The sequence below is a fragment of the Vulpes lagopus genome, chromosome 2 (assembly GCF_018345385.1).
Source record: "Vulpes lagopus strain Blue_001 chromosome 2, ASM1834538v1, whole genome shotgun sequence".
Classification (NCBI taxonomy): Eukaryota; Metazoa; Chordata; class Mammalia; order Carnivora; family Canidae; genus Vulpes; species Vulpes lagopus.
In genome coordinates, this window is record NC_054825.1 from 81,178,166 (window position 1) to 81,193,537 (window position 15,372).

General features: G+C 37.8%; 1 protein-coding gene and 1 pseudogene across 4 annotated transcripts in view; both read right to left on the reverse strand.

The window, feature by feature from the left end:
* Positions 1 to 15,372, reverse strand: part of SLC12A6 (solute carrier family 12 member 6) — an 89,338-nt gene that overhangs the window by 23,919 nt on the left and 50,047 nt on the right. For all 4 annotated transcript variants that reach the window (XM_041744259.1, XM_041744258.1, XM_041744260.1 and 1 more), the window contains 5 exons: positions 7,140 to 7,237; positions 5,085 to 5,216; positions 2,922 to 3,068; positions 1,564 to 1,618; positions 250 to 380 (listed from right to left, as the gene is read on the reverse strand). In XM_041744259.1, the coding sequence (XP_041600193.1) occupies positions 250 to 380; positions 1,564 to 1,618; positions 2,922 to 3,068; positions 5,085 to 5,216; positions 7,140 to 7,237 (563 nt within the window). The remainder of the gene's footprint in view (positions 1 to 249; positions 381 to 1,563; positions 1,619 to 2,921; positions 3,069 to 5,084; positions 5,217 to 7,139; positions 7,238 to 15,372) is intronic.
* Positions 3,094 to 3,942, reverse strand: LOC121484706 (annotated as a pseudogene).

Consider the following 15,372-nt stretch of genomic DNA (forward strand, 5'->3'; position numbering starts at 1 on the left):
AATAAGGCTAGCTTCTTGGATGAAGTGGTAGGGTGTTGGTGAATGGGTGTAAGGGAAGCAGCAGGCAGGTAAAGGATACTCACTATCTTTCTGACTTATATTCACAATAGGATGTCAGTTAACAGGTTAACAGTCAATCACATGACTGATTCTGTAGTGGATCTCTCAGAAGTTTTGCTATCAAACAACAAAAGATATCCAAATCTCTATCTTCTCTACACCACTGACCACACTTAAGCTATTACTCACCAGAAAAATTTCAATGGCACCCAGGATATACATGGCTGCTGCAAATGTGGTACCGAGATAAAAGCAGAGGCCAACAGCCCCACCAAACTCTGGGCCCAGTGCCCGGGAAATCATAAAGTATGAGCCTCCAGCTAAAAGACAAAATAGAATGTAAGCAGGAAAAAGAGAGTACATCAGTAAGAAGAATGTAAACAAGTCATAAATAAGAAGGATAAATGTTTCAAGCTTTTCAAAACTCTGAATGTGATAAAAAGTAGATTTGTTAACGGGAAGTGAAAGATAAAACCTTTACGGTGGAATATCTTACTAACTCAATAAAATATATTCTAACTAAAAAAAGCTAGGAATGTGATACAAATTAAGGATTCCAGTTTAGAACATGATAAGAGTTTTTCCTATTTGAGTTGATGTATAGTTGACATAATAAAGGTTGTATTAGCTCAAGTGTACAACATAGTGATTTGACGATTCTGTATACTACGCACAGCACAGCAAGCGCAATTACCGTCTTCACCACACACAATTACAATATTACCGAATGTCTTCCCTACGCTGTACTTTTCATCCCCATGACTTACTTATTTTATGAATAGAGGTTTGTACCTCTTATTCCTTCTCACCTATTTTAACCATTCCCCAATTCCTCTCCTCTCTGGCAACCATCAGTTTGTTTTCGACATTTATGAGTCTGTTTTCCTGTTTGTTTATTTATTTATTTTTTTGGATTTCACGTAGAAGTAAAATCATATGGTATCTTTCTCTGACGTCTCACTTGCATAAAGTGGATCTCTAGGTCCACCTGTATCATCACAAACGGCAAGATTTTGTTCTCTTTTATGATTAAGTAATATTCTGATGAGTGTGTGTGTGCGTGTCCTTCCACATCTTCTGTATTTATTTATCTACTGATGGCACTTAGGGTTTCTTCTATAACTTGGTTATTGTAAATAATGCAGCAAAAAACAGAGGGGCTCATATAAGTTTCCGAACTACTGTTTTCATTTTCTTTAGGAAAATACTCAGCAGTGAAATTACTAGATTGTATAGATTTCTATCTTTAATTTTTTGAAGTACTTCCATACTGTTTTCCAAAGTGGCTGCACCGGTTCATATTACCATCAACGGTGAAGAGGGTTCTCCTAGTTTAGAACATAGATTTTTAAAGAAAGTATTTATTCTCAAGTTACATAGTGTGAACAGCAGACCAACAGATTAAATAGTATTCTAGTCCTGGGAAGTTTGCACCTCTGACTTTATAGCATAAATACACAATAGTCACTGACAATCCCTGAAATCCAATCTTAGCCTACTGACCTGGCACCACTCCATTAGTGGCAATGGCACTCATGGAGATAGCAGTCAACAGTGTCTGTAAAGGAAGTGAAAGGAGAAGACTGTTACTGTATTCTGTACTATTTAAAGTGCCTCACAGCACTTTTTGAAAAATTAACTCTTCTTATTTTTATGGAGTTGGCCACCACACCTAAGAGTATGGAAATGAAATGATGGTGGTTCAACTCACTGTACTAGTCACATTACTGCGATCTTGAGTGTTCTGTTAAAATGCTTCTATAACATAATCAGTATATTAGGTGCTAGTAGGAACCACTGATCTCACCCTGGTCTCCTAGTTAGCTTGGAAAACAGACTGGAAACTAAGGACTAGCTACAATTAGAAGAACAATATTAAGGAAGGAGGGGAGTCACTGAAGACTTCTGAACAAATAAAAACTGTATTTTGACAACACTGCCTGGTAGTAGCAGAGTACAGAATGGACTGCAGACAGGGAGCAGGTGAAGGCAGAGTGACTTGTTACTAGGTTATTATAGTTCAGTGAAAAGTAAGGGCTATAGGGCAAGTATAGGAATATTAAGAAGGGTTGTATATAAAAGAGGTCAGAGGGAGACTTGATTGACCTTGGTAGCTGAATAGATGTGAGGTTATCAAGGAGCCAAACATGGCCCTGAAGTTTTAAGACTAAGAAACAGGTAGTACTGTTAATTTTAAGTTATTAATGATACAACTATGTTTGTTTACTCTGCTTTATAAAGCACTCAGCTGGGCATAATGCACAAGGAGGGTATAATAATGATAGTAATAAAAGAGGTCAGCAGTTGAAAAAATAATTTTTATTAACTTATAAAAAAATTGATAGATGTGGCTGGGATATGTGGATAAGAGGAGTTTAAACTCCAGTAAGATCAGAATGTTCTCAGTACAGTGGGGAGAAGACCTGGAAACTACATCTGAATTTCTAGGGAAGGGGTAACAGATCTGGCTTCAAAACAAAACAAATACCCCTCACCCCAAAAAATAATCAGTTTTGTTCCTCAATACCATACTGGTGTAGTACACCATTTTCTAACTTTGGTGCTATCAAACTCAAATGATTTGTATTCTGAATTCTGTGAATCAAGGACTATATCTTCCACTTCCTTTAAAAGTCTTCCTTTTTAATATCTAGTACATATTATGCATATACATAAGAAGCGAAGAACAGACACTAAATAACTGAAAATCTTTCAGATGTTAATATCAAAATAATCTCTCCTGTTGAGATCATGAGTCTTTCCCTACTGCTCTTTGTTTTATTCTCAAACAGGTTCATTGCATATAATCTTGAGCTCTTGCAATGTTCCAGGTGACCTCTAGGAGCCAAATAGGGACTTACACAGCAACAGCAGATAAGGACAATTGCAAAGGCCTGAAGAACTCCAGCCGTGCCCACAACCCACGTAAGGCGCAGAAACAAGATCACTCCAAAAATATTTTGTAGGCATGGGAGGTAGACACCCATGAAAGTACCCATTTGAGGTGTCTGAAAAGAAATATGTTGACAAAAGAAAAATTATATAGTCATCTAGAAGAGATGATTTTATCCCTTCACTTGTATATAAAAACTTGTTCCCTAATTACCATATTATTTACAAAAGAGATAATTAGTATAACCAATATCTTAGAAGAGGCACATATAAAATCTCCATCTTATAAACATTGATCACCATACTTTTTAATGTTCATAGAGCTCTACACTTTCACTTTACATAGGTCCCCATATTTTTTTTTCCCCATAACATTATTTTTAATGTCCAACGTTTATGAGGGCCAGGGCTTTCTCCCCAACTCAAGTTTGTACATTTTCAATTGGCCTGTGAGGCCAATAGGGATACTTCTTGTCTAATTTGGTTTCTGGGAAGATTTCATTCAGGTCAATGGTCATCTGATCAAATGGAATTATGTTCTTCATTTTCTCCAGCTTTTTCATATTCTTCAATCCTGGCCTTTGAGAGAGACAAAAACTCAGCACAGCTTTTCACATCTTCTTTTTCCTCAGCATCCACCTGGACAGTGTATTTATCCTCTAGCACAGGAACCTTCAGGGCATTAAATTTCTCAAAGTCATCTACCAAGCCAGCCTTTGCCACATTGGTCTTGTAATAAGCCCAGTCGACAGCTGGTGGTTTCTCACGAAGAGTAGCCAACCTGGAGGTAAGCATCTCATTCCAGGATTTCAGGGAGTTGGCAATGGCCTTCTGGTTTCGGGGTATGATCTCCCAAAAGCTACCCAGTCAGTGGTTTTTAGAGCAAGTTTTCGCCCAGCCATCTTGAGATCCTTCACCGACCCCAGTGGCCCACAGTCCACAGTGGTCCCCATATGTTTTTACATGGGCATTTCACCACAAACTTTTAAGTGTCCCCGCAACAATTTAAAATGTTCTTGTAAAAAAAAAAAAATAAAATGTTCTTGTTTGGGACGCCTGGGTGGCTCAGTGGTTGGGCATCTGCCTTGGCTCAGTGCATGATCCCGGGGTCCTGGGATCGAGTCCCACGTCGAGCTCCCTGCACAGGGCCTGCTTCTCCCTTTGCCTGTGTCTCTGCCTATGTGTTTTTCATGAATGAAAAAATAAATCTTTAAAAAATAATAATAATAAAGATTTAAATAATATTTAATAATATTTAAATAATCTCTCTAATGAGGGGCTCAAACTCACAATAGTACACGAGTACAAGAGTCGCATGCTCCACCAACAGAGTCAGCCATGGGCCCCTAGCTTTCCCTTTTCATTTAAAAATTGAATAACGATTTGATAGAATTCCCTCAGAATTTGGCATAAATCCTTCATGGTAGCTGGTAAATGCATTTGGCAAAATGAAGATCTGAGGGTCACTTTATTCCTGAAGAACCAGAAAGCTAACTTGTAATATTGCTCCATATTTTGAGAAAAACTGAAATTTAATATTTGAAAAACCCAATCACTTCACAACAGAGACGGCAGCAGTGGACAGGTGTGGACACTCTTCTTCCGAAATGCCACTCCATCTGCCTGGAATGCTCTTCTCCTAACTGGGTGGCCCATGTCTCTCACTGGTTAGGTCTCTGCTTAAATATGGCCCTGTCAGCGAGGGCTTCCCTGACCAATCTCTCGACCCCTCCTCTGCGCGGGCTCTCTTGCTGGCCAGTTTCAGTGTCTTTGCCCTGCCTTTTGAAGTTAACACACAATGTTAATTAGTTCCTGGTGTACAACAAAATGATTCCATGTCAAGTCTTTGCATATGTTATGCCATGTTCGTCACCTATCCCTGCTTATATTTTTTGTTAGAGTGCTGTCAACACGTAATATTCAGTTTAACAACGATCCTCTCATACTGGACTTCAGACTGCATGAGAGCAGCACACTACATGTGTTTCTGCTATGACCCCCACTGCCCAGAACAGCGCTTGGCATGTATCAAGCATTCAACAGTTACTGAGCATAGAGTGATACCCTGGATACTTCCTCCTTTCTTATATATGGGACTCTTTTTATTTATCCTTGTTATTTGAAAGCCTCACCTTGGTGGGCTTCTTTTTCCCTTCAGTGATGTTTTCTGCCTCCTCATGCTCTTTTGCTCCTTGTGTCAGATTAGTATAATTGGCCATACGGTTTAGGAGAGAAGATACCTTTGGTCTGGTGTCCATTTCTTCCTAAAAAGGCAGAAACATGGAAGAAATGAGTAATAAAGAACACTGGAAATAAGCATCAAAGTGACCTCTGTAACAGAAAATTACAAATCAAATGAGAAAATACTTCACAGGTAAATATTTTAAGAAAATTTATAAATGAGGCTTTATTCTTCTCCCACATTAAAATGTCCACTTAATCAGGACTACATAAATCCTTATAAAATTCTCAAGTGAAAAGCTTTATCATTCTAATGGCTTAACTTTACATTAAAAGCAAAATCACACTGGCCCCTTTAGACAGCTGTATCCTTGTAAAAAACATTGATAATATTACCTTTAACTACAGTGCCTCTTTCTTTAGGCCACTAACATTCTTAAGACCTGAGCTAAGATCAAGAGTCAAATGCTTAACCAAATGAACCACCCAAGTGCCCTTAAGCTACTAACATTCTAATAACATCTATGGCTATTATTTATTTCACCAAGCACAGAAAGTTCAATAAAAAACTTCTGTGACTGAACTAAATATTCACCCCTGATATTTTCTTGAAGAAAGCTGAAAGAAGATATCATTTAAAAAGTAGGTGCACTGAGGTGTGCCTGGGTGGTTCGAGTCATGATCCCAGGGTCCTGGGCTCAAGTCCCCGAGTCCAGCTCCCTGCTTGGTGGGGAGCCTGCTTCTCCCTCTCCATCTGCCACTGTCCCTGCTTGTGCATGCTCTCTCTCAAATAAGTAAATCTTTTTTTTTTTTTTTTTAAAGATTTTATTTATTTCACAGAGAGAGAGAGAGAAAGAACACAAACAGGAAGAACACCAGAGGGAGATGGGAAAGCAGGCTCCCTAATGAGCAGGGAGCCCAATGCAGGGCTCTGTCCCCAGGATCCTGGGATCATGACCTGAGTTGAAGGCAGAGGCTCAACCAACTGAGCCACCAAATAAAATCTTTAAAAAAATAAAAATAAAATAAAAAATAGATACACTGAGAGAACTGGCACTCACATGCATCAATGTCCAAAGCCAGACACAAAGTAGTCTTGGACTAAAGCAGGCTCCTTTCAACAACCTGACTATAGACCCCATCAGAGTCCCCATGGTCTCAGTTAAGACATACAGGCTCTCAGGGTGCCTGGTGGCTCAGTTGGTTAAGCATGTGCCTTTGGCTCAGGTCATGATCCTGGGGTCATGGGATCAAGCCCTGCATTGGACTCTGTTCAGTGGGAAGCCTGTTTGTCCCTCTCCCTCTATCTCCCTGCCCTTTTGTGCTCTCTCTCAAATAAATAAATTATTAAAAACAAAACAAAACATATAGGCCCTCTTAATCTGGCAGCCGACTTCCTACATTGATTTTCGATTAGTAGTTATAAGATAAATGATAGTCTTCCCAAACACAGAGTTGAAAAATACTCTATTTTATACTTCATAGATAATTCCAATTCAAATATTTAAATCCTAGCTAAATTCAACAGCAAGGTTCTCCATATGCCTGTGATGTCAACATTTGTCCTTAATCCTAGAAATCTGATTTAGGGCAGCCCAGGTGGCTCAGAGGTTTAGTGCCGCCTTCTGCCCAGGGCATGGTCCTGGGGACCTGGGATCCAGTCCCGTGTCGGGCTCCCTGCATGGAGCCTGCTTCTCCCTCTGCCTGTGTCTCTGCCTCTCTCTCTGTGTCTCGCATGAATAAATAAATAAAATCTTAAAAAAAAAAATTCTTAAAAAAAAAAAGAAATCTGATTTAACGGCTACTTATTCGTGATAATTAAGTTATACAGAATAAATCAACTACAATGACAAATTATAGTAAGTATTATATTTTAACAAATAGTTCTTAAAATTATCCAGCCTGTACTGCTTTAAAACTAAATGGGATAGAAAACAGATATCTTGAAATCTCTGTTCCTGAAATCTGTTCCTAAAATCTCCATCCTAGTTTTCTCCAAGTTTTACCTCAAAGAGTGCCAAGTTTCTATCAAAATATTCATCTCCTTCTTCGTAATTGGAATTATTGAGATAAGCATTTCGAGCTTTCTTATTATGCCCATCATCTGGAAAAAAAAATAAATCAAATTAGTTTCTCATTGGTATTAAAATATCAGCACCAAATAACTTCATGTTGCCTCTGTATTAACAGAATCCATTTTCATATTCATATTTTAATCTTTAAGTGGGAGAACTCAATGAGCCATGCTTAGAGAATGTGGCTCACTCTAGAACAGGAACAAAAATAAATCTCTAACAGGTAAATAATATGAAGGCTTAACAGCATGAAGACCTCTGGAAACACTTTTTTTTTAGGATTCTAGCCTATAAAGACCCTACTCTTAAAGTCACCCAAATCCAGAATAAAATTTTTAAGAAGTACTTATTGAGCTCTTAGTGTACTGCTTTAGACTTTATATACTACTGCTATTGATAATGGCAGTAAGACCCTCTACCTCCATCCAGGTATGTCCAACCGTTTATGTGACATTGGGTAAAAAAAAGAAAATGACCTCAGGTCATGTAACCAAACACTATTTTTGTACAAACCCTTGCCACTTTTTTTTTTTTTTTTAATGTTAAAAGAGATACCCTACAAGAATTTGGTGAACCAGCTATGAAGAAAAAAAAAGAAAAAGAAAAAGAAAAAGAGACTTGGTTCCCTCAGGCAGTAGAGTCTGTGTGAATACTTCCTTATTAGCTCTGGTTCTTTGCTGTGCCTAAGAATTATATATAATTATAATTATAATTGCCTTGCAGGAGAGAAAGAGAGAAAATAAAAAATTATTCAAATGTCATTAAGAACACCTCAAGTATTCAGTAAATAGATACTAATATAAAAGCTACAGAAACTAGGGATCCCTGGGTGGTGCAGCGGTTTAGCGCCTGCCTTTGGCCCAGGGCGCGATCCTAGAGACCCCACGTCGGGCTCCCGGTGCATGGAGCCTGCTTCTCCCTCTGCCTGTGTCTCTGCCTCTCTCTCTCTCTGTGTGACTATCATTAAAAAAAAAAAAAAAAAGCTACAGAAACTAATTCAAAGTCTTATAACCTTAAATACAATTTTGGGAAATAGCCAACAAGCTATCATAATAACTAGATCTTGTCAAAGGACAGAAGAGCCAACCTGATGGTCTTCATTAGCTAAAAAATGGGTAGATGTGAACACTAAAAATAGATATTGCATTGAACTGAAATGTAACTATGTGAAATATCCAGTATATTTTGAAAAAACAGTCATCTTTACAGACTTACTAAGGAAATAGCATATCTGAAAAACAATAAAGAGAAAGAATAAGCAATTATCTTGCCTTTCCTGTACCAACCATATTTCAGGATAACTAAAATGTCAAATAAAATTTCTTTATAGAAAAATTCTAGCTAATAAATGTGGAATTTAAGAAATAAAACAAACGAGCATAGGGAAAAAAGGGAGATAAACCAAGAAACAGACTCTTATTTCAAGTTTTTATTTAAATTCTAGTTAGTTAACATACAGCATAATACTAGTTTCAGGAGAAGTTAGGGATTCATCACTTACATATAACACCCGTGCTCACTGCAACAAGTGCCCTCCTTAGTGCCCACCACCGGTGTACCCCATCCTCCACACCTCCCTCCATCAACCCTCAGTTTTGTTCTCTATAGTTCAAAATCTATTTTTTTTTTCAAAATCTATTTTATGGTTTGCTTCTTCTTTCTTTCCCCTATATTCATCTGTTTTTGCTTCTTAAATCCCACACGTGAATGAAATCATATGGCATTTGTCTTTGACTGGCTTATTTTGCTTAGCGTAATACATTTGAGCTCTAGCCACATCATAGCAAATAGTGAAGTGTCATTCTTTTTTATGCTAATATTTAATTGTGTGTATCATCAGTCAGTGGACATTTGGGCTCTTCCTATATAATTTGGCTATGTTGACTATGCTGCTATAAACATTCAGGTGCAAGTGCTCCTTCACATCAGTATTTTTGCATCCTTTGGGTAAATACCTAGTATTGCAACTGCTGGGTCATAGGGTAGCTCTATTTTTAACTTTTTGAGGAACCTCCACACAGTTTTCCAGAGTGGATGTACCACTTTGCATGCCCACCAACAATGTAAGAGGATTCCCCTGTCTCTGCATCCTCACCAACATTTATTGTTTCCTGTGTTGTTAAATTTAAACATTCTGACAGGTGTGATATCACACTGTAGTTTTGATTTGTATTTCCCTGATGATGAATGATGTTGAGAATCTTTTCATGTGTCTGTTAGCCATTTTTATCTCTCTCTTTTTTTTAAGCTTTTATTTACTGACAAGAGACACACAGGCAGAGGGAGAAGCAGGCTCCCTGTGGGGAGCCTGATATGGGACTCGATCCCAGGACCCCGAGATCACTCCATGAGCCAAAGGCAGATGCTCACCCATTGAGCCACCCCGGTTGCCCCCATTTATATGTCTCTTAACTATAGAGAACAAATTGATGATTACCAGAGGGGAGGTGGTTGGCGTGGAATGGGTGAAACAGGTGAAGAGGATGAAGAGTACACTGTCATGATGAACACTGAGTAATGTATAGAATTGTTGAATCACTACACTGTACACCTGAAACTAACGTAACACTGTAATGTTAACTGGAATTTAAACAGAAAATTTTTAATGCATATGGAATAATATAATTAGGAAAAACTCACCAATTTTCAACTCCTAATGAAATAATGGATCTAGGCAATCAGCGTCAATATTTGCTAAAACCATTAGATGAAAGGCCGAGACATAACTTTATAATGGATGGATCAGGGTGATCGGAAACTCAATGATCAATTTCAACATCACTAAAAGTGGACAACACAATCTTCTAATATAATACAATGAAAAAAATACACTGTGCAACCTGGGATGTATTCCTACTAAAAGAATGGAAGCTGAATCTAATCAAGCCTCTAAATCTACCTACCATTTCCCAAAACACAGAGGAGGAAGATGTTAAACATCACCACAATGATGCTGCAATGATCAAATTCAAAATGTGAGAAATTCTACATGAGAAATAATCTGACTCACTCAACAAGTAAATGGCATAAACTAAAAAAAGGTGATTTCATAAATTAAGACTTGAAATGATGCCTCAACCAAATGTAAGGTGTGAACCTTGTTAGAATCCTGACTCAAATCAAATATAAAAAGACAATTCTGAACCAGAGAAATTTAAACTTTTTCTTAAAAAATGGTACATAAAATGTGATATCAAGAATTTTCTTTAAGATATTCCAGGAAAAAATCAGGTGGAGCTTGAAAACAGATTCTCAACATTGTTTAAACTGAGTGATAGGGACGCCTGGGTGGCTCAGCAGTTGAGCGTCTGCCTTCAGCCCAGGGTGTGATTCCGGGGTCCTGGGATCAAGTCCCACGTCAGGCTCCCTGCATGGAGCCTGCTTCTCCCTCTGTCTATGTCTGCCTCTCATGAATAAATAAATAAAATCTTTTAAAAAAATAAACTGAGCGATAGTTTCATGGGGGTTCACTATGCTATTCTATCTGCTTTTCTGTACCTTTGGAAATTTCCACAATAAAAAGTTATTTTTTAAAAAAGGAAAATGTAATTCTTTTCCTTTAATGGTTCCAGAAAATTCTAAAGAGAATGACATAGATTAAAATTATCACCACTTTTGAGTAATTCATTTATTCAATTAATTCACCAAGCACTTATTAAGTTCTTATGATGTGCTGGGCACTCTAGGTCCCAGGGATATAGCAGTAGACAAAGCAGTTAAAGTCTTTGTAGACTGTGTGTAGACTGAAGTCACAGAAGACAGAGTTAAATACACACACACACACACACACGTGACTTATAATGTTAGCTAATTTCCACGGTGTAAATACACACACCAATTTTAAACTATTAATGTGAAGTCATTAACATGGTTTTGGAGAGATGCATACACTTGGCTCTCATGAGTTAGTGTAAGCTGGCTGTAGCATACCCTTGGCATAGAATGGTCAGGAAAAGCCAGCATTTCAAGCTGAGAGAGTAGTAATTTTAGGAGATCCTAAAGCAGAAACAATCTTAATGGATTCATAAAACAGAGTAACACAGCTGAAACAGAGGAAAGGAGAGAGTATTTGGAAAGATAGAAGAAGCCAGATCAGGTAGTTATTAGCAAATAGTTCTCCAAATCCATTTACTGGGCGGTCTTTGTCCCCCTGACCTACACTAGATAATAACAACATAATGGGGTTTGGCGCTGTAGAGAGAGGGATGTGAATGTGCTAATGTTATTTTCTTTATTTGGAAGATATAGACAGCATTTTTAGATTGTATCAATAATGTATCAATAATACCAATAATTATAATAATGTAAATAAACTTCATTTGTTAAAACATAGGATTAAACAAAACAATGCAGGTACATACTGTTTTAAGAGACATATATGACATGTAAAGGCTGAAAGTAAAAGAAAGAGATCAAAAAAAAAAAAAAGAAAGAAAGAAAGAGATCAGGCAAATACTAACCAAAAGAAAGCTGATATGGTTTTATTATCACTAGATAAATTTTTCTTTAAAAGGAAAGCCTTATTATGGATGAAAGGGTAACCACATAACAAAAAGTTGAATTTACCAAGAAAGTATTTTATTTTGTAATTATTATTACTATTTTTTTTTTTTTTTTTGAGAGAGAGAGAAAGACAGAGAAGAGTGAGTGCATGAGGTAGGGAGAGGGGCAGAGGGAAAGGAAGAGGGAGAATCTTAAGCATGGCTCGATCTCACGAGCCTGAGATCATGACCTGAGCTGAAATCAAGAGTTAGATGCTTAACCAGCTGAGCACCCTGGCCCCTCAAGAAAGTATTTTAAACATATATCTATGGTTTATAGTTATCTTTCTGCATAGTAAATTACTCTCACATTTAGTAGCTTAAACACACTTTTCATCTTACAGTTTGTATGGCCAGCAATATAGGCATGACTTTGAGCCCTCTGCTTCAGTCCTTATGAAGTTCCAATCAAACCCCTGCCGAGACTGTGTGGTCTCATTTGAAGGCCTGGGGAAGATCTACTTCCAAGTTCACTTACATAGTTGTTGGCAAGATTCACTGTCTTTTAGGTTGTTGGTCAGGGGCCCATCTTGGTTCCCTGCTACACGGGCCTTTCCATAGTACAGTTTACAGCATGGCAGCTGGATTCCCTCAAAGCAAGTCATCAAAGAGAACCAGAGAGAGAGACTACGAGACAGATGTCATGGTCTTTTTGTAATCTCATTTTGAAAGTAACATTGCTTTGCCATTTTCTGTTAATTAGAAGGAGTCCTTAAGTCCAGCCCTCAAAGGGCAGAGGATTACACAAGAGCATGAATACCAGGAAGAAAGGATCACTTGGAACCAATCTAAGAGGCTGCCTACCACATGCATTTATCCATTTATTCACCTACCCATCCATCCATGACTCAAAACCTGAGGCAAAAATGGACAAAACTATAGTAAGAAATGATAAATCTACGGTCATACAGGGAGATGTTTAACATATATCTCTCAATAATTATAGATGAAGCAAACAAAATAAGGGTGAAGTGACCTGAATAACACAATGAATAACCTTCACCTAATGGACATAAAGTTCTGCAAACAAAATTAGACAATATACAAAATAGACATACATGGAGAATTCATAAAATTTATCATGTGCTAGATCTTAGTCAACAAATTTCAAACAGAGGGAATATAGGCTGTGACTTTGATCTATAACAAAAGTTGTTAGAATTATGAAAAGATAGATTTTTTATTTTTTATTTTTTATTTTTATCTATGATAGTCATACAGAGAGAGAGAGAGAGAGGCAGAGACACAGGCAGAGGGAGAAGCAGGCTCCATGCACTGGGAGCCCGATGTGGGACTCGATCCCGGGTCTCCAGGATCGCGCCCTGGGCCAAAGGCAGGCGCCAAACCACTGCGCCACCCAGGGATCCCGAAAAGATAGATTTTTAAATCCTTCCAAGTTTAGAAATTAGATATGCTGTAGAACAACACAAGAATTGAAGTTTAAAATACTTTAAAAAATTAAATGACAATAAACACATTACCTACTGCAACTTGTAGGATCCACCAAAGCACTTCAAAGAAAAGTTATCGTCTTAAAATTTTACATTAGTAGACCAAAAAGAATAAAAATTATTTGAGCTAAGTACCTATCTTAGCAAGACAGAGCAGAATAAACTCTAAGTAGAAAAGATGACAACTATACAACTGTCCTTTGGTTCAACTGTTTCACTGTCCATTTTCCTGGGTCCTTATGTTTTGGGTCGATCTCCTGTAAACAGCAGATAATGGTATTTTTAAAAAATCTGACAATCTGTCTTTTCAACTGTCAAGTTTAGTCCAACTTTAGCAATTTATATGTTTATATCGGATTCTATAATTTTATTTATTTATTTATTTATTTATTTGGATTCTATCATTTTAAAATTTCTATTTGGTATTTTTTATGATTCATTCTCCTTTTCGCTACTGGGTTTTTTGGCTTATTTTTCCCTTATTCCATTTGTTCTCTCCTTTTGGAGTTTCTACATTCTATATCTATTCTTTCAGTAAATACCTTTGAAATTTTACCACATATTTTACTTAAACCGTTAAGCGAGTTTAAACAACAGTCTGTCATCCTCCCAAACAAAAAACTTGAACACTTCAGTTCTCTTTCTTCTGATTCATGTACTACTGTTCTGTCCAATATCTCCAGCGGTTTTTTTTTTTTTAAGATTTTTAAAAGATTTTATTTATTTATTCATGAGAGACACAGAGAGAGGCAGAGACCTAGTCAGAGGGAGAAGCAGGGAGCCTGATTCGGGACTCGATCCTGGGACTCTAGGATCACACCCTGAGCCAAAGGCAGATGCTCAACTGCTGAGCCACCCAGGTGTCCCTATGATAGCTTAAAAAAAAAAAAAAATTTTGAGACAGAGAGCAGGCACACGAGAGAGCGAGAGTGAGAGAGCGAGAGAGCGCGAGCACGAGCAGTGGGGAGGAGCAGAGGCAGAGGGAGGAGCAGGCTCCCCACTGAACATAGAGCCCAATATGGGGCTTGATCTCAGGACCTGGAATCAGGACCCGCACTGAAGGCAGATTCTTTTTTTTTTTTTTTTAATTTTTATTTATTTATGATAGTCACAGAGAGAGAGAGAGAGAGAGAGAGAGAGAGAGAGAGGCAGAGACACAGGCAGAGGGAGAAGCAGGCTCCATGCACCGGGAGCCCGACGTGGGACTCGATCTCGGGTCTCCAGGATTGCGCCCTGGGCCAAAGGCAGGCGCCAAACCGCTGCGCCACCCAGGGATCCCTGAAGGCAGATTCTTAACCTACTGAGCCATCCAGGCTCCCCTCTAGTAGCTTATTTTACTACACAAATAAGATACTAAAACTATTTCATAAAGACAACACTAACTTGGGTGAAGTGAAGGTCCATGTTTACCATTTGAGTTGTTCAATATTTTTGTTACATTTCAGAGTACTAGTCTTCGGCGATCATTTTGCTTTTACTTGAGGTACCTTCTTTAGAATTCCTTTTTAAAGGAGTGTTTCTCAAACTCAGCACATAATAATTTGCTGTGGCAGAAGTCCAGTGCATTGTAGGCTGTTTAAGAGCATCCCTAGCCGTGAGTCACTAGATGCCAGTAGCATCTCCAGCAGCGACAATCAAAATAAACTTCTCAGACATTTCCAAATATCCTCTGGGGGACATAATTTATAAACCAGTTATAAACCACTAGCTTAAAGCGGGTCTCAAGGTGAAAAATTTTCTTGGCTTTTATTTAGCAACAATTGTATTTTGTCCTTATTACTGAGTTTCTTGCTAATAAGCATAACTCTACTCTAGAAAGTGCTTTGTAAACACTTTAAGGCATCATTTATCTGTTTTGTTACTGAGAATTCTGTTGTTCTGTTATTCCCTTGATGATCTGTACTTTCTCTTTGGCTGATTTCAAGATCTTTTCTTAGGAGTTCTGCAGCTTCAGTAAGACGTGTCTAGATGTGGGTTTTCCTTTTGTTCTGTTCACAAACCCCTTTTACCTGTTTCTAATCTGTTACCTTTAGTTTCTATATCAACAACTATTTTTTTCTCTTCTACAAGTTCCATTTGTTCTCTCTAAACAGTCTTTCATTCCTTAGTATGTTTACCTAACTGCACCCTTTATTGATTTAAACTTTTAATAGTCTTGTATCTCAGACTCAG